General features: G+C 43.4%; 1 protein-coding gene across 1 annotated transcript; it reads left to right on the top strand.

Moving 5' to 3' along the window:
- The first annotated feature begins 982 nt into the window (after positions 1-982).
- On the top strand, positions 983-25,342 carry LOC110513724 (melanophilin-like). Its single transcript, XM_036982487.1, has 15 exons — positions 983-1,177; positions 1,589-1,735; positions 8,775-8,996; positions 12,320-12,432; positions 14,397-14,441; positions 14,636-14,697; positions 14,796-14,906; positions 15,004-15,124; positions 15,282-15,478; positions 18,961-19,047; positions 21,612-21,830; positions 23,692-23,853; positions 24,103-24,156; positions 24,264-24,312; positions 24,408-25,342. The coding sequence occupies exons 2-15, from the start codon at positions 1,638-1,640 to the stop codon at positions 24,452-24,454; spliced, it is 1,587 nt and encodes a 528-aa protein (XP_036838382.1). The 5' UTR covers positions 983-1,177; positions 1,589-1,637; the 3' UTR covers positions 24,455-25,342.
- The last annotated feature ends 2,311 nt before the right edge of the window (positions 25,343-27,653 follow it).

Below are 27,653 nucleotides of genomic sequence, written 5' to 3'. Positions count from 1 at the left end.
TAGGGAAAATCAAGTCTGAAATTTCTGTCTGAAAAGTGGAAAATACCAACATCATAAGCGTTTTTTAAACTTCAAATGAACTACAAGTTGTATATTTCCTGCATTGCAGGAAAGTCCTCTTGCAACAGGGTGATCAGATTAAGATCTTACATCTGTATCCTGTCCTCCACAATAAGTTGCCATCAAATACAGGGGAAAGGAATCAAGTTTCCAGAAACGAAGTCTTCCTGACTGGGCTAATGTGCCCTCTTCCCTCTGTGTGGACAGCCAGTGCTATCTTTATGCTGCTAAGGGCACCTTTCTCCAGCACACTGTCAACAATAGAGGCCTTCATGTTGTTGATGCTCTATTTGATGGTTGTAACTTATCACTGTTCAGAATAGCTTTTCACACCAAGAGTGCAGTGAGAGTGCAGTCACCAATGTGCAGTGAGAGGTAAAAATAGGAAGCTCAAACCTAGACATTTAGTGAGTATTATAGCAACACAAGGTGTCAGTGGTCTGTGTTGAAACAGGTAGAATAATGCATTTAATGAAGTGATAAAGCCCGAGAAGTTGGTGTTTGGAGGATATATTGGCATGGGCAAAGTTGTCAAACCGTGCTAATATATCCTCCAAACACCGGCCTCGAGGGCATTATCACTTAATTAAATATACAACGGGTTAAAGAACATATTCAAATAATGATTGACATATTTTCATTAAAAAAAATATTCTGATGAATTTATTCATATTCACATAATTCTAACACATGCTATTTAAAATAGCTTATGGAATGCCTATTACACAACTCTTCAGTGTCCTTATTCATTTATCAGGAAAATATTTTGTTTACTAATAGCTGTACTCATATTTACTCTGTTGGGGAAAACATACTTACTGATATGATGTTATTTTGGCATCTTTTGGGGGTTACTGCCATCCGAGGCCCTTACATCAGTATATTATGACTGAATTCAAATTTGGCAAAAATACAGGCCATTTTGACCTGTTATTTAGTTGTTAAAACTACTTGGAGTTGGAGGAGGGGTGAGAAGCTCGTTCATCCTCTCTCTTCTGTGAGAGTCAGAGCATGTGATGAACAACCGACTTCTTCAGGCCGTTCGCAAATTTGTTGCCTCAACTCCAGGGAATTAACAACTGACCTCACAGCTGTCTGCTCTGCGCTGGGCGTAAAGGTAATTCATGATATTAATATGCTAAATCAAAGATTATGGTTTTTGTAGCACACGTGATTTCATTTCCATGCAGCGTATTTTTCTTTAGAAAAGTAAGTACAAGAAAATGTATAAACATGAATTAGAAAATCTACTCAGAAGCTGCTTTTTAAATCAATCTGGTGATATATTCTGGTTGACTAGACTGACCGCTGGCTGCACTCACAGTAAAACGATGTTAAGATGAGTGGTCAGTCTAGTCAACCGGGCTAATCTGGTCCACCCTGTGGAGTAAGTGAACATTTATCAGGGGTGTCAATGTATCCTTATGTTGTGTTGGCTTGGGTACATGGGTGATAAACCTTCAGGATTCTCACTAGTTTTGGTTACTTTACAGGGACCATATTCTCACTAGTTTTGGTTACTTTACAGGGACCATCTCTGTGTTGCTGTAGAGTACTGGTTCATATTCTCCAGAACCATGGACCTGACCGCGCTTTCAGACGACGAGGCCAAGCACGTCTGGGAGGTCATACAGAGAGACTTCACCCTCAGGAAGATAGAAGAAGAGAGACTGGGGTAGGTCACTTTTAAAAAAGGTTCAATATCATATTTCAGAGGTTTAGTGAGAAAATATTACATTGAATCAATGTTGAAGGGTGGAAGGCTTGGATGCGTTTTTCATTAGCATATCTGACATAACAAACTCCTTGTCCGTATGTGACATATAAAATCATGAAGTCTTACGCTGACAGCATTTAGGACTCTACAACATTGGATACTTATTGTCTGTCTCTTATCTGAATGCCAACACTATAGATTCCATACGAGTCGATCACACTGAGGTCCTCAGCGATCTATATATTAGTCATATGTTTTACACTGTGTGTGTGTGTGTGTGTGTGTGTGTGTGTGTGTGTGTGTGTGTGTGTGTAAGTGTGTGTGTGTGTGCGTGCGTGCGTGCGTGCGTGTGTGTGTGTGTGTGTAAGTGTGTGTGTGTGTGTGTGTAAGTGTGTTCAGGCTTCAGGAATGTAAGTGTGAAACAGGCCTGCTGTTGTGAGTCAGCTCATCACAGTGATCATGGCTTAGTCACAAGGCCCGTTCTGCCTGTACTGTGTCCCAGGGAAAACAAGTTGCCAAGAGGCCTATTCTCTCTGGGACACAAAGACTCCTCTGTCTGTCTTCCTCATCTTGTCATACTCTTAAAGGAAAATAGACTTCCTGTCAGACATCACTTTATTTTATTCACAAACTGTCAGAAGGACATTGTGTTAAATGTTCTCGATAAGTTATGTGATGTAGTCCCTGCTGAAACTGACCAGAACAGAATTATAAGTGTGATTCTGCATGCATGATTCCACAGAGCCAATTTTAAACTGATTTATTATAATCCATGGAGTTAACAGGGACTTAATGTTATCTTCTTAATGCTATATACTAATCTACTGTATACTGATTTAATGCTATATACTAATCTACTGTATACTGATTTAATGCTATATACTAATCTACTGTATAACGATTTAATGCTATATACTAATCTACTGTATACTGATTTAATGCTATATACTAATCTACTGTATACTGATTTAATGCTATATACTAATCTACTGTATAATGATTTAATGCTATATACTAATCTACTGTATAATGATTTAATGCTATATACTAATCTACTGTATAACGATTTAATGCTATATACTAATCTACTGTATACTGATTTAATGCTATATACTAATCTACTGTATAACGATTTAATGCTATATACTAATCTACTGTATAATGATTTCATGCTATTTACTAATCCACTGTATAATGATTTCATGCTTTTTTTTGTTAGTTTATTTGTGTTGTTTGTAACTTATTTCTTGACTTATTTTATACATAATGTTGCTGCTACCATGTCTTATGACCGAAAATAACTTCTAGACATCAGGACTGCGATTACTCACCACGGACTGGCAGAATCCTTTTTTCCCTTTCACGACTCTGACGAACCCGACGCGAAGGATATACTGCTTCCTCAAGGAACAGGCCCCGATCCCTGTGATCTGTGTGAAGAGGAGGAGAAAGAGGGGCCGAAGGGCGGGCTGCCTTCTAAGATTTCGCAGGCAATCGAATAAACTCCCACTTCCCTCCATTCTGCAGGCAGACGTGCAGTCAGTCCTTGGAGAATAAAATCGACGAGCTACGCAGAAGATTAAACTACCAACAGGACATTAAAAACATCTTATGCTTCACGGAGTCGTGGCTGAATGATGACAATATTAAAATACAGCTGGCTGGTTATACGATGTACCGGCAGGATAGAACAGTGGCGTCTGGTAAGACAAGGGGCGGCGGACTACTTATTTTTGTAAATAACAGCTGGTGCACGATATCTAAGGAAGTCTTGAGCTATTGCTTTCCTGAGGTAGAGTATCTCAGGATACGCTGTAGACCACACTACCTACCGAGAGAGATTTCATCTGTATTCGTCGTAGTTGTTTACATACCACCACAGTCAGAGGCTGGCACTAAGACAGAAGTGAATGAGCTGTATTCCGTCATAAGCAAACAAGAAAACGCTCACACAGAGGCGGCGCTCCTAGTAGCCGGGGACTTTAATGCAGGGAAACTTAAATCCGTTTTACCAAATTTGTATCAGCATGTTAAATGTGCAACCAGAGGAAAAATAACAAAAAAGTGGTCAGATGAAGCAGATGCTAAGCTACAGCACAGTTTTGCTTTCACAGACTGGAACATGTTCCGGGATTCCCCTGAGGGAATTGAGGAGTACACCACATCAGTCAATGGCTTCATCAATAAGTGCATTGATGAATTCGTCCCCACAGCGACCGTACGTACATACGCCAACCAGAAGCCATGGATTTCAGACAGCATCCGCACTAAGCTAAAGGCTAGAGCTGCCGCTTTCAAGGAGCGGGACTCTAACCTTGAAGCTTATAAGAAATCCTGCTATGGCCTCTGACAAACCATCAAACAGGAAAAGCGTCAATACAGGACTGAGATCAAATCGTACTACACCGGCTCGTCGCTCGTTGGATGTGGCAGGGCTTGCAAACCATTACAGACTACAAAGGGAAGCACAGCCAAGAGCTGCCCAATGGCACAAGCCTACCAGACGAGCTAAACTACTTCTATGCTCGATTTAGGCAAATAACACTGAAACATGCATGAGAGTACCAGCTGTTCCTGAAAACTGTGTGATAACGCACTCCGCAGCCGACCTTTAACGCACTCCGTGCGTAAGACCTTTAAACAGATCAACATTCACAAGGCCGGAGGGCCAGATGGATTACCAGGACGTGTACTCCGAGCATGCGCTGACCAACTGGCAAGTGTCTTCACTGACATTTTCAACCTCTCTGTCTGAGTCTGTAATACCAACATGTTTTAAGCAGACCACCATAGTGCCTGTGCCCAAGAACACTAAGGTAACCTGCCTAAATGACTACCAACCCGTAGCACTCACTTCTGAAGCCATGAAGTGCTTTGAAAGGCTGGTCATGGCTCACATCAATACCATCATCCCAGAAACCCTAGACCCACTCCAATTTGCATACCGCCCCAACGGATCCACAGATGATGCAATCTCTATTGCACTCCACAATGCCCTTTCCCACCTGGACAAAAGGAACACCTATGTGTTTCCAAGATGGCGTAGCAGTCAGATGTCTTTGTCCTCGTCTTGTCATGTCCCATGTATGTATCTTTTTATATATTATTCTTTGCATATATTTTCTTTTTTTTCTAAACCTCAACTTCAAAATGCTCTCCTGCAACACGACTCACCCAATGTGGTGTGGATCTGCTTCAAAATGCTCTCCTGCAACACGACTCACCCAATGTGGTGTGGATCTGCTTCAAAATGCTCTCCTGCAACACGACTCACCCAATGTGGTGTGGATCTGCTTCAAAATGCTCTCCTGCAACACGACTCACCCAATGTGGTGTGGATCTGCTTTGTTTCTAACGTATTTTTCTTTACTTCTGAACCGGAATCCCCCAACAGAAGCTAGCCAGCTAACTAACTACTAGCTAGTAGTCAGCTAACCACTGCTAGCGGTCATCAGCTAACCTATAGCTCGGAAAACTCTCGCCAGTTTGCACAACTCGATTCAAACCAGAGCATAACCGACCTATTTTCTCTCCATATCCCCGGATTCCTATCGCAAGCTCTGAACCTTTTCACCTGGATCATCACAGCTAGCTAGATGCAATCTCGCTAACGTCTCTGTCCCGAAGCAAGCACCAATTAGCCTGGAGCTAGCCCATGCTAGGCATATCTCCCGGCTAGCTGAAGAGGTCCATCAGTCACTCCGGGGCTACAATACCTATTTTGCCAATTGGCCCGGACCCCTTTTACTGCCGGTACTGAGCTCCTTCACGACTGGACTAACGACTTAATCTGCCCGAGGGGGTTAATCAAATCAATTCCTACGTCGCGACGTCCCCTATCTTTGGCCACTATACCTATTTTGCCAATTAGCTTGGACCCATTTTACTACACAAAGCCCTGCTTATCAATCACGACTGGACTACCGACATAATCTACCCGAGGGTTTTATTTTTTTCCCAACAGGCCCCTCCGTCATGAGGTCCCCTGAATGCCCATCTGCTAGCCTGCTCGCCACGATCCACTAGCTGTCTTGAGCAAATTGGACTGTTAGCTGAGGAGATCCATAGGCCAATTTCTTGGGCCACTATACCGATTTTGCCAATTGGACTGAACCCCTTTGCTACACGGAACTCTACTAATCCATCACGACTGGTCTATCGACGTAACTGCACGAGGAGGCTATAACAGACTTCCTCCGTACCTCTAAGGCCTTCTGCAAGCTTGCTAGCCTCGGCCTGCTAGCTGTCTGAATTGCCATGTCTCCAGCCAGCCTAACTACTCACTGAACCCCTATGATCACTCGGCTACGCGCCGGGCTAGACAATCTGGATCCTCTCTTTGTAAAATTATCTGCCAAAATTATTGCAACCTCTATTACTAGCCTGTTCAACCTCTCTTTCGTATCGTCTGAGATTCCCAAAGATTGGAAAGCTCCCGCGATCATCCCCCTCTTTAAAGGGGGAGACACTCTAGACCCAAACTGCTACAGACCTACAATATATCTATCCTACCCTGCCTTTCTAAGGTCTTCGAAAGCCAAGTTAACAAACAGATTACTGATCATTTTGAATCTCACCGCACCTTCTCCACTCTGCAATCTGGTTTCAGAGCTGGTCATGGTTGCACCTCAGCCACGCTCAAGGTCCTAAATTATATCATAACCGCCATCGATAAATTACATTACTGTGCAGCCTTATTCATCGACCTGGCCAAGGCTTTTGACTCTGTCAATCACCACATTCTTATCGGCAGACTGACTTGATTTCTCAAATGACTGCCTTGCCTGGTTCACCAACTACTTCTCTGATATAATTCAGTGTGTCACATCGGAGGGCTTGTTGTCCGGACCTCTGGCAGTCTCTATGGGGTGCCACAGGGTTCAATTCTCAGGCCGACTCTCTTCTCTGTATACATCCATGATATTGCTCTGGCTGCTGGTGAGTCTCTGATCCACCTCTATGCAGACTACATCATTCTGTATACTTCTGGCCCTTCTTTGGACACTGTGTTAACTAACCTCCAGACGAGCTTCAATGCCATACAACTCTCCTTCCGTGGCCTCCAACTACTCTTAAATGCAAGTAAAACTAAATGCATGATCTTCAACCGATCGCTGCCTACATCTGTCCGCCCGCCCAGCATCACTACTCTGGACGGTTCTGACTTAGAATATGTGGACAAATACAAATACCTAGGTTTCTGGCTAGACTGTAAACTCTCCTTCCAGACTCACAAGCATCTCCAATCCAAAATTAAATCTAGAATAGGCTTCCTATTTTGCAAGAAAGCATCCTGCTGCCAAACATACCCTTGTAAAATCATACCCCAAGTGACTTACAGCTGTAATCGCAGCAAAAGGTGGCGCTACAAAGTATTAACTTAAGGGGGCTGAATAATTTTGCACGCCCAATTCTTCAGTTTTTGATTTGTAAAAAAAGTTTGAAATATCCAATAAATGTCGTTTCACTTCATGATTGTGTCCCACTTGTTGTTGATTCTTCACAAAAAAATACAGTTTTATATCTTTATGTTTGAAGCCTGAAATGTGGCAAAAGGTCGCAAAGTTCAAGGGGGCCGAATACTTTCGCAAGGCACTGTATTACCTACCACTGCGACCTGTACGCTCTCGTTGGCTGGCCCTCGCTTCATACTCGTCGCCTAACCCACTGGCTCCAGGTCATCTACAAGTCTTTGCTAGGTAAAGCCCCACCTTATCTCAGCTCACTGGTCACCCACCCGTAGCACGCGCTCCAACAGGTATATCTCACTGGTCACCCCCTTTGGCCGCCTTTCCTTCCAGTTCTCTGCTGCCAATGACTGGAACGAACTGCAAAAATAACTGAAGGTAATAACTGAAAGAGACTCATATCTCCCTCACTAGTTTTAAGCACCAGCTGTCAGAGCAGCTCACAGATCACTGCACCTGTACATAGCCCATCTGTAAATAACCCATCCAACTACCTCATCCCCTTACTGTATTTATTTATTTATCTTGCTCCTTGCACCCCAGTATCGCCTCTTGCACATTCATCTTCTGCACATCTGTCACTCCAGAGTTTCATTGCTAAATTGTAATTACTTCGCCACTATGGCCTATTTATTGCCTTAACTTACCTCATTTGCACACACTGTATATATACTTTTTCTACTGTATTATTGACTGAATGTTTTTCAGTGTAACTCTGTGTTGTTGTATGTGTCAAACTACTTTGCTTTATCTTGGCCAGGTCGCAGTTGTAAATGAGAAATTGTTCTCAACTAGCATATCTGGTTAAATAAAGATGAAGTAAATAAAATAAAATAAAAATGTGAGAATGTTATTCATTGACTACAGCTCAGCACTCAACACCGTAGTGCCCACGAAGCTCATCACTAAGTTAAGGACCCTGGGACTAAACACCTAAACACCACCTCTGTAACTGGATCCTGGAGACTCCTGAACATCTAGTCAAATGGCTATTTGCATTACCCCCCCCCCCCCCCTTTACACCACTGCTACTCTCTGTTGTCATCTATGCATAGTCCCTTTAATAACTCTACCTACATGTACATACTACCTCAACAAAACGGGTACCCCGGCACATTGACTCTGTATCGGTACCTCCTTGTATTGTCTCGCTATTGTTATTTTACTGCTGCTTTTGTTAATTTACTTACTCTTTAATGACTTGTTACTTTAACTCTTATTTTTATCTGTATTTTTTTGAAACTGCATTGTTGGTTAGGTGCTCGTAAGTAAGCATTTCACTGTAAGCTCTATTACACATGTTGTATTTGGCGCAAGTGACTAATACAATTTTATTTGAATTGATATATACTAATATACTGTATAATGATTTCATCACTTCTCTATGCCCTCCCCTCCCCCTTCTCTGCTCTTCTCCCCCTCCCCTCCCCTCCCCTCCTTCTCCTCTCCTCTTCTTCCCCTCCTCTCCCCTCTTCTCCGCTCTTCTCCTCCTCCCCTCCCGTCCTCTCCTATCCCCCCCTCTCCTCTAGGGACCTAAAGACTAAGATAGAGAAGGAGGACACTAAGATTGAGCTGCTGGGTACTCAGACCACCCTGGTAGACTCTCACTGTATCCGCTGTCTGCAGCCCTTCAAGTTCCTGGTCAACAGTAAGCGTCAGTGCATAGACTGTAAGATGTACACCTGCAAGGCATGCAGCCGCTACAACAAGAAGGATCACGGCTGGGTGTGCGACCCCTGTCGTATGACAAGGTGGGGGCCGTGGGTGTCAAGGCATCCTGAACACACAGCATTAAGAGATTCTCCTGAACACATAGTAATAAGAGATGGGTTTGGAAACATTTACAATCGTGTTTGACTGACCAGGTCTTGAACCCAGATCGTCTGTATCATTATGAAGCTTCAGGCAGTCAGAGAAGAGGGCCAACTCTTAGAAGGCTAGTAATAATATATAGTTATAGTAGGAACAACTCTTAGAAGGATAGAAATAATATATAGTTATAGTAGGAACAACTCTTAGAAGGATAGTAATAATATATAGTTAGAGTAGGGCCAACTCTTAGAAGGATAGTAATAATATATAGTTATAGTAGGACCAACTCTTAGAAGGATAGTAATAATATATAGTTATAGTAGGACCAACTCTTAGAAGGATAGTAATAATATATAGTTATAGTAGGAACAACTCTTAGAAGGATAGAAATAATATATAGTTATAGTAGGAACAACTCTTAGAAGGATAGTAATAATATATAGTTAGAGTAGGGCCAACTCTTAGAAGGATAGTAATAATATATAGTTAAAGTAGGGCCAACTCTTAGAAGGATAGTAATAATATATAGTTAAAGTAGGGCCAACTCTTAGAAGGATAGTAATAATATATAGTTAAAGTAGGGCCAACTCTTAGAAGGATAGTAATAATATATAGTTATAGTAGGACCAACTCTTAGAAGGATAGTAATAATATATAGTTAAAGTAGGGCCAACTCTTAGAAGGATAGTAATAATATATAGTTAAAGTAGGGCCAACTCTTAGAAGGATAGTAATAATATATAGTTAGAGAAGAGGGACAACTCTTAGAAGGATAGTAATAATATATAGTTATAGTAGGAACAACTCTTAGAAGGATAGTAATAATATATAGTTAGAGAAGAGGGACAACTCTTAGAAGGATAGTAATAATATATAGTTATAGTAGGACCAACTCTTAGAAGGATAGTAATAATATATAGTTAGAGAAGAGGGACAACTCTTAGAAGGATAGTAATAATATATAGTTAGAGAAGAGGAACAACTCTTAGAAGGATAGTAATAATATATAGTTATAGTAGGAACAACTCTTAGAAGGATAGTAATAATATATAGTTAGAGAAGAGGGACAACTCTTAGAAGGATAGTAATAATATATAGTTATAGTAGGACCAACTCTTAGAAGGATAGTAATAATATATAGTTAGAGAAGAGGGACAACTCTTAGAAGGATAGTAATAATATATAGTTAGAGAAGAGGAACAACTCTTAGAAGGATAGTAATAATATATAGTTAGAGAAGAGGGACAACTCTTAGAAGGATAGTAATAATATATAGTTAGAGAAGAGGAACAACTCTTAGAAGGATAGTAATAATATATAGTTATAGTAGGACCAACTCTTAGAAGGATAGTAATAATATATAGTTAAAGTAGGGCCAACTCTTAGAAGGATAGTAATAATATATAGTTAAAGTAGGGCCAACTCTTAGAAGGATAGTAATAATATATAGTTAAAGTAGGGCCAACTCTTAGAAGGATAGTAATAATATATAGTTAAAGTAGGGCCAACTCTTAGAAGGATAGTAATAATATATAGTTAAAGTAGGGCCAACTCTTAGAAGGATAGAAATAATATATAGTTATAGTAGAACCAACTCTTAGAAGGATAGTAATAATATATAGTTATAGTAGGACCAACTCTTAGAAGGATAGTAATAATATATAGTTAGAGAAGAGGAACAACTCTTAGAAGGATAGTAATAATATATAGTTATAGTAGGACCAACTCTTAGAAGGATAGTAATAATATATAGTTAAAGTAGGGCCAACTCTTAGAAGGATAGTAATAATATATAGTTAGAGAAGAGGAACAACTCTTAGAAGGATAGTAATAATATATAGTTATAGTAGGGCCAACTCTTAGAAGGATAGTAATAATATATAGTTAGAGAAGAGGAACAACTCTTAGAAGGATAGTAATAATATATAGTTAGAGTAGGGCCAACTCTTAGAAGGATAGTAATAATATATAGTTAGAGAAGAGGAACAACTCTTAGAAGGATAGTAATAATATATAGTTAGAGAAGAGGGACAACTCTTAGAAGGATAGTAATAATATATAGTTAGAGAAGAGGAACAACTCTTAGAAGGATAGTAATAATATATAGTTAGAGTAGGGCCAACTCTTAGAAGGATAGTAATAATATATAGTTAAAGTAGGGCCAACTCTTAGAAGGATAGTAATAATATATAGTTAGAGTAGGGCCAACTCTTAGAAGGATAGTAATAATATATAGTTATAGTAGGAACAACTCTTAGAAGGATAGTAATAATATATAGTTAGAGTAGGGCCAACTCTTAGAAGGATAGTAATAATATATAGTTATAGTAGAACCAACTCTTAGAAGGATAGTAATAATATATAGTTAGAGTAGGGCCAACTCTTAGAAGGATAGTAATAATATATAGTTAGAGAAGAGGGCCAAGAGTCCTGTTCAGGTGACATGGTCAGGAAACTATTCTAGCTCTATGGGGTTCATATACATTCCATTGATGATGGGGTTCATATTGAGATTGGAGTGACTCTCCTAGCTCTATGGGGTTCATATTGAGACTGGAGCGACTCTCCTAGCTCTATGGGGTTCATATTGAGACTGAAGTGACTCTCCTAGCTCTATGGTGTTCATATTGAGACTGAAGTGACTCTCCTAGCTCTATGGGGTTCATATTGAGACTGGAGTGACTCTCCTAGCTCTATGGTGTTCATATTGAGACTGGAGTAACTCTCCTAGCTCTATGGGGTTCATATTGAGACTGGAGTGACTCTCCTAGCTCTATGGGGTTCATATTGAGACTGGAGTGACTCTCCAAGCTCTGTGGGGTTCATATTAAGACTGGAGTGGCTCTCCAAGCTCTGTGGGGTTCATATTGAGACTGGAGTGACTCTCCAAGCTCTGTGGGGTTCATAATAAGACTGGAGTGGCTCTCCAAGCTCTATGGGGTTCATATTAAGACTGGAGTGGCTCTCCAAGCTCTATGGGGTTCATATTGAGACTGGAGTAACTCTCCTAGCTCTATGGGGTTCATATTAAGACTGGAGTGTCTCTCCAAGCTCTGTGGGGTTCATATTGAGACTGGAGTGACTCTTCAAGCTCTGTGGGGTTCATATTGAGACTGGAGTGGCTCTCCAAGCTCTATGGGGTTCATATTGAGACTGGAGTGGCTCTCCAAGCTCTATGGGATTCATATTGAGACTGGAGTGACTCTCCTAGCTCTATGGGGTTCATATTGAGACTGGAATGACTCTTGTGTTTACCTTGCAGGGTCCTGAAAATTGGAACAGTGGGATGGTACCATGACAATGTGCGCACCCGTTTCAAGCGCTTCGGCAGTGCCAAGGTGATGAAGTCTCTTTACAAGCGACTCAACGGAGAGGGTGGGTTCTTTTTGTTTGATTATTGATTAATTGTGCATACTTCTAAATGTAATCACATGTTACAGTTGTGGTTGTTGTTGAGAGTGTCCAAGTGTCACATTTTGGTCACCAAATGATCAGGAGTGTGACACATGGCTGGCTGTAATGAAGAGTCACATGGTAGGGCCTGTACATGACACCGGGGTGACATAGCCATGCTATGATGACATATGGTCACCACTGGCAGCTGGTGGGAGGAGCTATAGGAGGACGGGCTCATTGTAAACGGAATGGTATCAAACACATTAAACATATGGAAACCACATGTTTGACTCCGTTCCATTGATTCCATTCCAGCCATTACAATGAGCCTGTCCTCCTATAGCTCCTCCCACCAGCCTCCACTAATGGTCACATGTAGCGTTCTAGAACTGGGAACAGTGTTCTAGAACTGAGTGACTGTTGTCTGTTCTGTATTCTAACAGTCCTCTTGACCCAGACCTCACATAGGACAAAGAGATGATTTGAAGTACAGTACCAGTCAAAAGTTTGGACACACCTACTCATTCAAGGGTTTTTCTTTATTTTTACTATTTTCTACATTGTAGAATAGCGAAGACATCAAAACTATGAAATAATCTGGAATCATGTAGTAACCAAAAAAGTGTTAAACAAATCAAAATATATTTTCGATTCTTGCCTTGATGACAGCTTTGCACACTCTTGGCAGCTTTGCACACTCTCAACCAGCTTAACCTGGAATGATTTTCCAACAGTCTTGAAGGAGTTCCCACATATGCTGAGCACTTGTTGGCTGCTTTTCCTTCACTCTGCGGTCCAACTCATCCCAAACCATTTCAATTCGGTTGAGGTCAGGTGATTGTGGAGGCTAGGTCATCTGATGCAGCACTCCATCACTCTCCTTCTTGGTCAAACGGAGGTGTGTTTTGGGTCATTGTCCTGTTGAAAAACAAATGATGGTCCCACTAAGGGCAAACCAGATGGGATGGCGTATTGCTGCAGACTGCTGTGGTAGCCATGCTGGTTAAGTGTGCCTTGATCATCCATTCATCCAGATCATCCAGATCATCCATTCACCTACTCTGCGTCTAATAAAGACGCGGCGATTGGAACCAAAAATCTCAAATTTGGACTCAACAGACCAAAGGACAGATTTACAACGGTCTAATGTTCATTGCTCATGTTTCTTGGCCCAAGCAAGTCTCTTCTTATTATTGGTGTCTTTTAGTAGTGGTTTCTTTGCAGCAATTCAACCATGAAGACCTGATTCACGCAGTCTCCTCTGAACAGTTGATGTTGAGATGTGTCTGTTACTTGAACTCTGTGAAGCATTTATTTGGGCTGCAATTTCTGAGGCTGGTAACTCTGATGAACTTATCCTCTGCAGCAGAGGTAACTCTGGATCTTCCTTTCCTGTGGCGGTCCTCATGAGAGCCAGTTTCATCATAGCGCTTAATGGTTTCTGCGACTGCACTTGAAGAAACTTTCAAAGTTCTTGAAGTTTTCCGGGTTGACTGACCTTCATGTCCTAAAGTAATGATGTCCTGTCGTTTCTCGTTGCTAATTTAAGCTGTTCTTTCCATAATATGGACTTGGTCTTTTACCAAATAGGGCTATCTTCTGTATACCACCCCTACCTTGTCAGAACACAACTGATTGGCTGATTCCACAAATGAACTTATAACAAGGAATGCCTGTTCATTCCAGGTTACTACCTCATGAAGCTGGTTGAGAGAATGCCAAGAGTGTGCAAAGCTGTCATCAAATCAAAGGGTGGCAACTTTGAAGAATCTCAAATATAAAATATATTTGGATTCCATTTGTGTTATTTTATAGTTTTGATGTCTTCACTATTATTGTACAATGTATAAAATAGTAAAAATAAAGATCTTGGAATGAGCAGGTGACTGGTACTGTCTATATAACTATTAATAACAGAATATCACTTCTCTCTGTCTTCACAGGCGCCCGGCGTGACAGTGACACACAAAGCATGCCTGATTTCCGCAGTAAGTAGAATAGAGGAAGGCAATGGGAAAAACATATCAATATTTCAACATACTGTACCTGAAAACTGCTGAACCCCATATCATAGTGGAGTTGAGAACACCAGCATAAGCACTATGATATGCAAACGTAACACGGGGTTACAAAATTTGACAAGAAACAAAGTCACCCCTTCTTGTCCCTCTCTCCCCTGTAGACGACAGGTACAATGGTCATGATGAGGACTATGCAGATGCAGAAGCTCAGCGATACAAAATGGTAAACAGTTTCTCCTCTCAATATCATTCCTGAGAAACTGGATATCATATCCCAGACTCACTACTTCTCTTTATGTCTCCATCCTGTTGTTCTGTCAGATGCGAAAGAACAAGCGCCTGCTCTCTGTTCATCCCATGGACTTGGATGTGGATATAGAAGAGTATTTTCCACCCCACTCTCGCACTCACTCTCGTCGACAATCCTACCAGGTAGACGGACAAAACAGTCCTGGTTTCTACTAGCCAAAAGTAGTGCATTGTGGGAATAGGGGGTTATTTAAGGTTGTGATGGTTGTGTCACCTACAGCAGATCCAGGAGGAGCGAGGTGGTGGTCACCGGGGTGACATGGAGTTCATGGATTCCATGCAGCAACAACAACACCGCATGAACCGTAGGAAGAGCCTGGATAGGTACAACATGCGCCCTGGTAAGCAACAAGCACACACACACTCCCACACACACACAGACATTCAATCAGAGCTGGTTAGTTTGCAGTGTAATGGCATTACAATACTACAACAACAGTAATCTCACGCCAAACTGACATTTTGTAATATAACCTGAGCTAAAGCGATGGTCCTCAGACGATGGGCAGTATGGGATGGTGCGTGCCCGCTCCCTATCCAAGATCAGCTCCTCTATGAACCGTCAGCACTATGTGGACACGTCAGAAGAGGAGGAGGGAGGGCGCAACACCATGTACCAGACCCCCTATCGCCGACGCCCTTCCTACAGCCGAGTTGGCTCTCACGAGAACCTGCAGGCCCCAACACAGCAACCGGTAGGATGTGTGTTGGTGTGTGTGTGTGTGTGTGTGTGTGAGAAGGAGAGAGTGAAATAGAGCTGAAACAGAGATGAGACAGATGACGTCTCTCTCCACTATTAAACTACCCTGACATGAGACAGATGACGTCTCTCTCCACTATTAAACTACCCTGACCATAGAAAATGACCCACATTAACTGGCAAACAAGGGTGGACTTGTCCTTCCACTCAAGCCTGGGAAGATGGATTTCAAACACTGTTGGGCTGATTTACATTGTACATGTATTTATTGGAAGTTGTGTGTCTCAAGTGATGCATGCTGGGGTTTTGGCGGGCAAAGGAGGAATTGGCCCTGGGGGTGACCAGTGAGATATACCTGCTGGAGCGCGTGCTACGGGTGGGTGCTGCTATGGTGACCAGCGAGCTGAGATAAGGCGGGACTTTACCTAGCAGGGTCTTGTAGATGACCTGGAACCAGTGGGTTTGGCGACGAGTATGAAGCGAGGGCCAGCCAACGAGAGTTACAGGTCGCAGTGGTGGGTAGTGTATGGGGCTTTGGTGACAAAACGGATGGCACTGTGATAGACTGCATCCAATTTGTTGAGTAGGGTGTTGGAGGCTATTTTGTAAATTACATCGCCGAAGTCGAGGATCGGTAGGATGGTCAGTTTTACGAGGGTATGTTTGGCAGCATGAGTGAAGGATGCTTTGTTGCAAAATAGGAAGCCAATTCTAGATTTAACTTTGGATTGGAGATGTTTGATGTGACTCTGGAAGGAGAGTTTACAGTCTAACCGGACACCTAGGTATTTGTAGTTGTCCACATATTCTAAGTCAGTACCGTCCAGAGTAGTGATGCTGGGCGGGCGGGCAGATGTAGGCAGCGATCGGTTGAAGAGCATGCATTTATTTTTACTTGTATTTAAGAGCAGTTAGAGGCTACGGAAGGAGAGTTGTATGGCATTGAAGCTCATCTGGAGGGTAGTTAACACAGTGTCCAAAGTCCGAAGTATACAGAATGGTGTAGTCTGCGTAGAGGTGGATCAGAGACTCACCAGCAGCAAGAGCAATATCATTGATGTATACAGAGAAAAGAGTTGGCCCAAGATTGAACCTTGTGGCACAGAGCATAGAGACTGCCAGAGGCCCGGACAACAGGCCCTCTGATTTGACACACTGAACTCTATCAGAAAAGTAGTTGGTGAACCAGGCGAGGCAATCATTTGAGAAACTGAGGCTGTTGAGTCTGCTGATGAGGATGTGGTGATTGACAGAGTCGAAAGCCTTGGCCAGGTCAATGATTACGGCTGCACAGTATTGTTTCTTATCGATGGTGGTTAAGATATTGTTTAGGACCTTGAGCGTGGCTGAGGTGCACCCATGACCAGCTCTGAAACCAGATTGCATTGGGGAGAAGGTACGGTGGGATTCAAAATGGTCGGTAATCTGTTTGTTAACTTGGCTTTCGAAGACCTTAGAAAGGCAGGGTAGGATAGATATAGGTCTGTAGCAGTTTGGATCAAGAGTGTCCCCCCCTTTGAATAGGGGGATGACCGCAGCTGCTTTCCAATCTTTGGGAATGGTGGTGCAGCGCTGTTGACCGGGGTAGGAGTAGCCTGGTGCAAAGCATGGCCAGCCGTAGAAAAATGCTTATTGAAATTCTCAATTATAGTGGATTTATCAGTGGTGACAGAGTTTTCTATCCTCAGTGCAGTGGGCAGCTGGGAGGAGGTGCTCTTATTCTCCATGGACTTTACAGTGTCCCAGAACTTTTTGGAGTTTGTGTTGCAGGAAGCAAATTTCTGCTTGAAAAAGCTAGCCTTGGCTTTTCTATGCCTGTGTCTATTGGTTTCTTTCTTCACCAAAAAGTTGCATATCACGGGGGCTGTTCGATGCTAATGCAGAACGCCACGGGATGTTTTTGTGCTGGTTAAGGGCAGTCAGGTCTGGAGAGAACCAAGGGCTATATCTGTTCCTGGTTCTAAATTTTTTGAATGGGGCATGTTTATTTAAGATGGGGAGGAAGGAATTTTAAAGAATAACCAGGCATCCTCTACTGAAGGGATGAGGTCAATATCCTTCCAGGATACCCCGGCCAGGTCGATTAGAAAGGCATGCTTGCTGAAGTGTTTTAGGGAGCATTTGACAGTGATGAGTGAAGGTCGTTTGACCACTGACCCATTACGGATACAGGCAATGAGGCAGTGATCGCTGATATCCTGGTTGAAAAGAGCAGAGGTGTCTTTGGAGGGCAAGTTGGTTAGGATGATATCTATGAGGGTGCCCGTGTTTATGGCTTTGGGGTTGTACCTGGTAGGTTCATTGATCATTTGTGTGAGATTGATGGCAACAAGCTTAGATTGTAGGATGTGGAATAGGGTGTAATCAGCTGTTCTGCTCAGCCAATGATTAGAAGGTCTATTTTGATTGATTACTCCATGCGAGTCTGGTGTAATACAATATCCAACCTTGTGTCAGGTTTGCGTCTCGATTCATGCACAATGTACATTTTGTATTGGTCTCACCTCATTCCTCTCCTGTCATTTTGTATTGGTCTCACTTCACTTGGTCTCACCTCACTCCTCTCCTGTAATGTTGTATTGGTCTCACCTCACTCCTCTCCTGTAATTTTCACTTGGTCTCACCTCACTCCTCTCCTGTCATTTTGTATTGGTCTCACTTCACTTGGTCTCACCTCACTCCTCTCCTGTCATTTTGTATTGGTCTCACCTCACTTGGTCTCACCTCACTCCTCTCCTGTAATTTTGTATTGGTCTCACCTCACTTGGTCTCACCTCATTCCTCTCCTGTCATTTTGTATTGGTCTCACCTCATTCATCCCCTGTCATTTGTATTGGTCTCACCTCACTCCTCTCCTGTCATTTTGTATTGGTCTCACCTCACTCCTCTCCTGTCATTTGTATTGGTCTCACCTCACTCCTCTCCTGTCATTTCGTATTGGTCTCACCTCACTTGGTCTCACCTCACTCCTCTCCTGTCATTGTGATACAGGTCAATGCGCTAAACAAGCGTCACTTGGTCTCACTTCACTTGGTCTCACCTCACTCCTCTCCTGTAATTTTGTATTGGTCTCACCTCACTCCTCTCCTGTAATTTTGTATTGGTCTCACCTCATTCCTCTCCTGTCATTTTGTATTGGTCTCACTTCACTTGGTCTCACCTCACTCCTCTCCTGTCATTTTGTATTGGTCTCACCTCACTTGGTCTCACCTCACTCCTCTCCTGTAATTTTGTATTGGTCTCACCTCACTTGGTCTCACCTCATTCCTCTCCTGTCATTTTGTATTGGTCTCACCTCATTCATCCCCTGTCATTTGTATTGGTCTCACCTCACTCCTCTCCTGTCATTTTGTATTGGTCTCACCTCACTCCTCTCCTGTCATTTGTATTGGTCTCACCTCACTCCTCTCCTGTCATTTCGTATTGGTCTCACCTCACTTGGTCTCACCTCACTCCTCTCCTGTCATTGTGATACAGGTCAATGCGCTAAACAAGCGTATGTCAGCCATAGAGAGTCTCCTGAACCGGCTGGAGTCCAAGATGACTCTACCCCCCGACGATGAAGTAAGAAAGGGTTAAAAACCTTACTACTGCTCTCCTAACAGAGCTTCTTATTGGTCTCCTAACAGAGCTTCCTACTGCTCTCCTAACAGAGCATCCTACTGCTCTCCTAACATAGCTTCCTACTGCTCTCCTAACAGAGCTTCCTACTGCTCTCCTAACAGAGCTTCCTACTGCTCTCCTAACAGAGCTTCCTACTGCTCTCCTAACAGAGCTTCGTATTGCTCTCCTAACATAGCTTCTTATTGCTCTTCTAACAGAGCTCCTAACAGAGCTTCCTACTGCTCTCCTAACAGAGCTTCTTATTGCTCTCCTAACAGAGCATCCTACTGCTCTCCTAAAAGAGCTTCCTACTGCTCTCCTAACAGAGCTTCCTACTGCTCTCCTAACAGAGCTTCCTACTGCTCTCCTAACAGAGCTTCCTACTGCTCTCCTAACAGAGCTTCTTATTGCTCTCCTAACAGAGCTTCCTACTGCTCTCCTAACAGAGCTTCCTACTGCTCTCCTAACAGAGCTTCCTACTGCTCTCCTAACAGAGCTTCCTACTGCTCTCCTAACAGAGCTTCGTATTGCTCTCCTAACATAGCTTCTTATTGCTCTTCTAACAGAGCTTCTAACAGAGCTTCTTATTGCTCTTCTAACAGAGCTTCTTATTGCTCTCCTAACATAGCTTCTTATTGCTCTTCTAACAGAGCTCCTAACAGAGCTTATTATTGCTCTCCTAACAGAGCTTCTTATTGGTCTCCTAACAGAGCATCCTACTGCTCCCCTAACAGAGCTTCCTACTGCTCTCCTAACAGAGCATCCTACTGCTCCCCTAACAGAGCTTCCTACTGCTCTCCTAACAGAGCTTCCTACTGCTCTCCTAACAGAGCTTCCTATTGCTCTCCTAACAGAGCTTCTTATTGCTCTCCTAACAGAGCTTCTTATTGCTCTCCTAACATAGCTTCTTATTGCTCTCCTAACAGAGCTTCTTATTGCTCTCCTAACAGAGCTTCTTATTGCTCTCCTAACAGAGCTTCTTATTGCTCTCCTAACATAGCTTCTTATTGCTCTTCTAACAGAGCTCCTAACAGAGCTTATTATTGCTCTCCTAACAGAGCTTCTTATTGGTCTCCTAACAGAGCATCCTACTGCTCCCCTAACAGAGCTTCCTACTGCTCTCCTAACAGAGCATCCTACTGCTCCCCTAACAGAGCTTCCTACTGCTCTCCTAACAGAGCTTCCTACTGCTCTCCTAACAGAGCTTCTTATTGCTCTCCTAACAGAGCTTCTTATTGCTCTCCTAACAGAGCTTCTTATTGCTCTCCTAACAGAGCTTCTTATTGCTCTCCTAACAGAGCTTCTTATTGCTCTCCTAACAGAGCTTCTTATTGCTCTCCTAACAGAGCTTCTTATTGCTCTCCTAACAGAGCTTCCTACTGCTCTCCTAACAGAGCTTCTTATTGCTCTCCTAACAGAGCATCCTACTGCTCTCCTAACATAGCTTCTTATTGCTCTCCTAACAGAGCTTCTTATTGCTCTCCTAACAGAGCTTCTTATTGCTCTCCTAACATAGCTTCTTATTGCTCTCCTAACAGAGCTTCTTATTGCTCTCCTAACAGAGCTTCTTATTGCTCTCCTAACAGAGCTTCCTACTGCTCCCCTAACAGAGCTTCCTACTGCTCTCCTAACAGAGCTTCCTACTGCTCTCCTAACATAGCTTCCTACTGCTCTCCTAACAGAGCTTCCTACTGCTCTCCTAACAGAGCTTCCTACTGCTCTCCTAACAGAGCATCCTACTGCTCCCCTAACAGAGCTTCCTATTGCTCTCCTAACAGAGCTTCCTATTGCTCTCCTAACAGAGCTTCTTATTGCTCTCCTAACAGAGCTTCTTATTGCTCTCCTAACAGAGCTTCTTATTGCTCTCCTAACAGAGCATCCTACTGCTCTCCTAACAGAGCTTCTTATTGCTCTCCTAACAGAGCTTCCTACTGCTCTCCTAACAGAGCTTCCTACTGCTCTCCTAACAGAGCATCCTACTGCTCTCCTAACAGAGAATCCTACTGCTCTCCTAACAGAGCATCCTACTGCTCTCCTAACAGAGCTTCCTACTGCTCTCCTAACAGAGCTTCCTACTGCTCTCCTAACAGAGCATCCTACTGCTCTCCTAACAGAGAATCCTACTGCTCTCCTAACAGAGCATCCTACTGCTCTCCTAACAGAGCATTATCTTTCTTGGAATAATCATATTAGAGAGAATCACAGCTGTTCATCAAAGGGTAACTTGTTAGCTAACTCTGGCCTTAACCTGTTGTTGCCCAACTTGAGTTGGGCTCGTTTCCATTACAACTCCTCCTTGTTGAATTTCTCCTTAAGACATAAGCAATTCAACTCCTAAACATTCAAGTCTTAAACTGACGAGAATCTAGATGGAACTGACCCCAACCCTGTTTCTGTCAACCTGGAATAAAGTCATGAAAACTGCCCAGAACAGAGTTCACTGGAGATGCACTGTTGAGGCTCGAGGTTCCACTAGCAGCAAAAAAGAAAAAAGTCTAGTAAGTCAATCCTGTTTCTATCCACAGGCGACGTCCCCGACCGCTGCACAGATAGAGGAGGAGAAGCTGAGGAGGAAGCTGAGCGAGCTGGCGGGGAACATCAGTGTTCCGTCCTCCGACGAGGAAGCAGGAGGGGGGAAGAAAACCCCTTTATTAAAGAGGGCCGCTGTGAAGAGTAACCTCCCAGTCCTCCCCCTAGAGCCCCTCAGTTCTTCCAGCGACGAGGGGCCCACCGAGGCTCAGCAGGTGAATTTTTGGGGGTCCTGTTACCCTGTTACATCTCAGACACACACCAAAAAGCTGTAGCGGAGGTGATAGGATCCAACCAATGATGTGTATAAACCCTGGATTGCTGATGCTATGTAATGGCCAATGAGATGTTTTGAAGCCACCTGCCTCCATATTGGTACTCTTCCATAGGAGAACTACATAGGAGAACTACATAGGAGAACTACATAGGAGAACTACATAGGAGAACCACATAGAAGAACCACATAGGAGAACAACATAGGAGAACCACATAGGAGAACTACATAGGGGTGGCTTCCTCTTCCATAGGAATGAATGGAATTCTACAGTATTTCAATAAAATGTTTCAAGAACAAAAGAACATGTATTTAGGTATTTATTTATTGTAGTGGGGACAGTATCATTAGTACAACAACAACAACACATATTTTAAGGAATATATTTTGTATTTTTATGTTCAGTTCACATAATATAAATGTGTTTTTGTTTTTTTGTATTTTTCTACCCCTTTTTCTCCCCAATTGGTGGTAAGTCTTGTCCCATCGTTGCACCTCCCCTACGGACTTGAGAGAGGTGAAGGTCGAGAGCCATGCGTCCTCCGAAACACGACCCTGCCAAGCTGCACTGCTTCTCTTGACACACTGCTCGCTTAACCCGCCACAATGAGTTACTAGATCGCAACGGGACAATGACGTCCCGGCCGGCCAAACCCTCCCCTAACCCGGACGACGCTGAGACAATTGTGCGCCACCTCATGGATCTCCCGGTCACGGCCGGCTGCAACACAGCCTGGGATTGATCCCGGGTCTGTAGTGACGCCGCCAGCATTGTGATGCAGTTCCTTAGACAGCTGCGACACTTGGGAGGCCCCACATAATGTCATTTAAACGTATGCATTAAAGTGTCTGTAATAGAATATACTTGTCAAAAACCAATGTAGACATTAATAAATGCAGGGGCAGTACCAAAATGTAGGCTTCAAAACAACACCCCCTGTCAGTCATCTAGGGTTTACATCATTGGCTCCAACCAGGGACCTCTCGCACGCAGAGTTAACATCTTAAAACAATCCCTAACACTCTTTCTAGCACTAATACTCACACTTGTCTTTTCTCACTCGCACTTCAGCACTTTGCTGATAGCTGCTTTACTGAGGAAAAGTTGGACTTACTATGACTGTGATATGTGGTTGCACCAACTGTCAGTCCCTCTGGATAAGAGTCTCTTGCTAAATGACGGCAATGTCAATGTAAATGTCTTCACCATTAGACCAAGACAAAATCCGTGTGGTCTCAGGGTGACATTTGGGCTAGCAAGTCTCAGGCAGGGCTACCTGATCACGAAAGTGTGATTCCAAATCACCTCCGCTACATATAGGAGACGTAGGTACTTTCCCAACGGCTAATTTCTGTTCCCTTACATGGCTTTCAGAGATCCACCGTGGCGGCCCTCTGTGACATCACCAAAGAGTTTCTCAGAACCATTAATGCCGCTGAAAGCGCGATGAACGAGTACTTCCCCTCAATAACGTCTAATGACAGCCCCATGATAACTGACGTGGCTGACGTAAGGAAAGCAGCTGAGTCTTACAGGGAACTTGAGGAAAATGTAAGATTCAAAATCACACTCCTCTTTTCCTCCCAAGCAATCCTAATCCAATCAAAATAGCTGTGTGTCAAGTGTAGGTCTGGAGCCTTTTGTTTAAAGCATGAAGAGACGTCTTGTGATGTCTTAAAGCAGAGATTCGCTTTGTATTCCAAGCAGTCTAGTCTGGAAACTGTTAGCCTGCTAATGGTGTGTGGTTAGCAGCTCGTCTGTAAGGGTACATTTGTGGTGGTTGTCCTGTGCCCTGTTCCAGGTGTACATGACCTCAGGGAAGTCCTTTGACCTGGAGAAGAAGCTGAGGCATCTGGAGCAGAGTGCCAAGAACCGCTTCGGAGGGGCCACAGACTCGGAGCTGTCTGACCTGGAGGACGTGGTGGCTCTGACTGCACATCGGGTCCAGAGCACTGAGAGTGAGGTCGGTGACGAGGCTCTACTGCGGGTTCTACTGAGCAGGCTTTCTACTCAACAGGGATGTGCTGTATGGACTGAAAAGCACACTGTGAACTGTAGATTTCCAAGAACCATTGTGGCCTACAGAGACGCATGAAGAAATAACAATAAAACACAAGAACTCATTTAGTTGATATATCTATTATTTTCAGATAACTTGTTTTCCTTCAGAAGGGGTATAATTTGTACTTTCTGTCTTTTCCTTCTCTCTTAGGTGTCTGATTTGGAGAACAAACTTGCTGCTCTAAGTGCCTCAGGGAAGAAAAAGGTGAGTATGTTGTGCAATTCAATAATTATCGTCAGTCCCTCTTGGGCTTGCTTTGATGCTTATTGTTGTCGCATGCTGTTGTCTAAAACAACTATTCTATCTGACAGATATCAGGTTCACAGAACAGGAAAAGGTTTCCCCAAGACTTCCCCACAAGTAAGGCCCAAAGCATATTGTGATGCTCCTAATATGTTGTCTTTGAGTCCTGACCAACTGTGCTTATGACCATCTCCTCTTGTTTCCACCATCAGAACCCAGCAACGGCTCAGGATCCCTACGGAAATCCAATCACATGTAAAAGGACTGTACGACGAATAAGCCCAATGAAACTGTCTGTATTATCTTAGTTACTGAAATATACCTTCAACCTTATCTGTCACTGATCCACTGTGTATCTGATGTCAATCTCATATCCACATTGTTACAGTATGTTAATGGTATATCCTCACCCACAATGCACAGCAGTTATGTGCTGTAAAAGCAGGCTACACCATTGCTATGTTCAATGCAAAAACAACCCTGGTTTACTTCCTGAAAGTCATACGCATTCTAAAGTATCCTCTCAGTCTCAATGTATCTGATGTCTAAACTCATGAAATGCTCTGATGTGATTGGTCAAAAGGGCAATTTGTGGGGAAAAAATATCAGAATTGGGCTTCCTGCTGCAAAACAGTCTAAGTTTCCTGATTTAAAAGATGAATCTGTGCCATATAGGCTACCAACATTCCAACAGAGGCCAAATGTGACTTTCTGTGTTAAAATGGAGTTTGATTAGTGAACACTGGTAGTTTCTGTACACTATCATGACCTCGTCTAATAATGACCTTTTGGGTTGCATGGGATTCTGGGAAACAAGCAACACGACTTACTATCTTACATCACCAACTGTGTTACATTCAAATAACAGAGTGTCTGTTACATATTGTCTTAGTACATATCTTTCTGAAAAAGTGAAATGTTGTCTTGACACTGACCAGACAAATATGATATGAAATAACAAGTTATCAGGTCTGGATAATGATCTCTGTTTTCTCTCAATTCATATCAAAAAATATGTCTGAAACCGTTTTCAAGACAATTATAAATATTGCAGTAGGATGAATATATATATACTGTATCATTTGAAAAGCTGCAGTGCGTTGTGCTGTCACTGGGCTTCTGCATCTAATAAATTGTATCACATCAACTGTTGAGTGTTTGAGGGTTTCTATTCCGAGGGGATCTTAACATACACTACCGGTAAGAAGGCCCGCTCTGCCATGCCCATACTGGTATAGTGATTGCAGGCAGACACGTGCTGCCACCTAGTGACACAGCGTTTTCACATTCATACATTATTGCTTTTTAAACAAACAAAGATTTCGATTAGACTGTAATAACATATCAATGACACTAAAAACATAAATTAAATTGTAATACCATATCAATGCACTCCACACTGCCCTTTCCCACCTGGACAATAGGAGAGAATGCTATTCATTGACTACAACTCAGCGTTCAACACCATAGTGCCCTCAAAGCTCATCACTAAGCTAAGGGCCCTTGGACTAAACACGCCCCCAGGTGGTAAGGGTAGGTAACAACACATCCGCCACGCTGATCCTCAACACGGGGTCCCCTCAGGGGTGCATGCTCAGTCCCCTCCTGTACTCCCTGTTCACTCATGACTGCACGGCCAGGTACGACTCCAACACCATCATTAAGTTTGCTGATGACACAACAGTAGGCCTGATCGCCGACAGCGATGAGACAGCCTATAGGGAGGAGGTCAGAGACCTGGCAGTGTGGTACCAGGAAAACAACCTCTCCCTCAATGTGAGCAAGATAAAGGAGATGATTGTGGACTACAGGAAAAGAAGGAACGAGCACGCCCCCATCGACGGGGCTGCAGTGGAGCAGGTTGAGCAGGTTGAGAGCTTCAAGTTCCTTGGCGTCCACATCACCAACAAACTAACATGGTCCAAGCACACCAAGACAGTCGTGAAGAGGACACGACAAAACCTATTCCCCCTCAGGAGACTGAAAAGATTTGGCATGGGTCCTACAGCTGCACCCTTGAGAGCATCCTGACTGGTTGCATCACTGCCTGGTATGGCAACTGCTCAGCCTCCGACCGCAAGGCACTACAGAGGGTAGTGCGTACGGCCCAGTACATCACTGGGACCAAGCTTCCTGCCATCCAGAACCTCCTCTCTATACCAGGCAATGTCAGAGGAAGGCCCTAAAAATGGTCAAAGACTCCAGCCACCCCAGTCCTAGACTGTTCTCTCTGCTACCGCATGGCAAGCAGTACTGGAGCACAAAGTCTAGGTTCAAGAGGCTCCTAAGTAATTGCTACCCCAAAGCCATAAGACTCCTGAACAGCTAATCAAATGGCTACCCAGACTATTTACATTGCCCCCCCTCCCCCTCCCCCAGAACGCTGCTGCTACTCTCTGTTATTATCTATGTATAGTCACCTTAATAACTCTACCGACATGTACATATTACCTCAATTACCTCGACACCGGTGCCCCCGCACATTGACTCTGTACCGGTACCCCCTGTATATAGCCTCCACATTGACTGTGCACTGGTACCCCCTGTATATAGCCTCCACATTGACTGTGCACTGGTACCCCCTGTATATAGCCTCCACATTGACTCTGTACCGGTACCCCCTGTATATAGCCTCCACATTGACTGTGCACTGGTACCCCCTGTATATAGCCTCCACATTGACTGTGCACTGGTACCCCCTGTATATAGCCTCCACATTGACTCTGTACCGGTACCCCCTGTATATAGCCTCCACATTGACTCTGTACCGGTACCCCCTGTATATAGCCTCCACATTGACTCTGTACCGGTACCCTCTGTATATAGCCTCCACATTGACTCTGTACCGGTACCCCCTGTATATAGCCTCCACATTGACTCTGTACCGGTACCCTCTGTATATAGCCTCCACATTGACTCTGTACCGGTACCCTCTGTATATAGCCTCCACATTGACTCTGTACCGGTACCCCCTGTATATAGCCTCCACATTGACTCTGTGCCGGTACCCCCTGTATAAAGCCTCCACATTGACTCTGTACCGGTACCCCCTGTATAAAGCCCCACTATTGTTATTTCCTGCTGCTCTTTAATAATTGTTATTTTTATCTCTTACCTTTTTTATAGGTATTTTCTTTAAAACTTCATTGTTGGTTAAGGGCTTGTAAGTAAGCACTTCACTGTAAGGTCTACTACTGTTGTATTTGGTGCATGTGACAAATACATTTCATTTGATTTGAATGACACTAGAAAACATCAATTCAACTGCAATAACATATGAATTACACTAAACAAACAATCGTTCAGGGCAAATCTGTTATCTGTCCCCACTACAGGTGTGGCAAGCCAGCAACATACCACCCTGCATTACACTGCTGGCTTGCTTCTGAAGCTAAGCAGGGTTGGTCCTGGTCAGTTCCTGGATGGGAGACCAGATGGTGCTGGAAGTGGTGTTGGAG

Source organism: Oncorhynchus mykiss, chromosome 7 (assembly GCF_013265735.2).
Source record: "Oncorhynchus mykiss isolate Arlee chromosome 7, USDA_OmykA_1.1, whole genome shotgun sequence".
NCBI classification, from domain to species: domain Eukaryota; kingdom Metazoa; phylum Chordata; class Actinopteri; order Salmoniformes; family Salmonidae; genus Oncorhynchus; species Oncorhynchus mykiss.
Note: the sequence above shows the minus strand (reverse complement) of the source record. Positions and strands in the feature narration are given on the sequence as shown.

Coding starts and splice junctions, on each gene's coding strand:
- LOC110513724 (XM_036982487.1), top strand. CDS start 1,638: ATGGACCTGACCGCGCTTTCAGACGACGAGGCCAAGCACGTCTGGGAG. Junction 21,831..23,691: donor GGCCCACCGAGGCTCAGCAG/GTGAATTTTTGG, acceptor GCCCTGTTCCAG/GTGTACATGACCTCAGGGAA. Junction 23,854..24,102: donor TCCAGAGCACTGAGAGTGAG/GTCGGTGACGAG, acceptor CTTCTCTCTTAG/GTGTCTGATTTGGAGAACAA.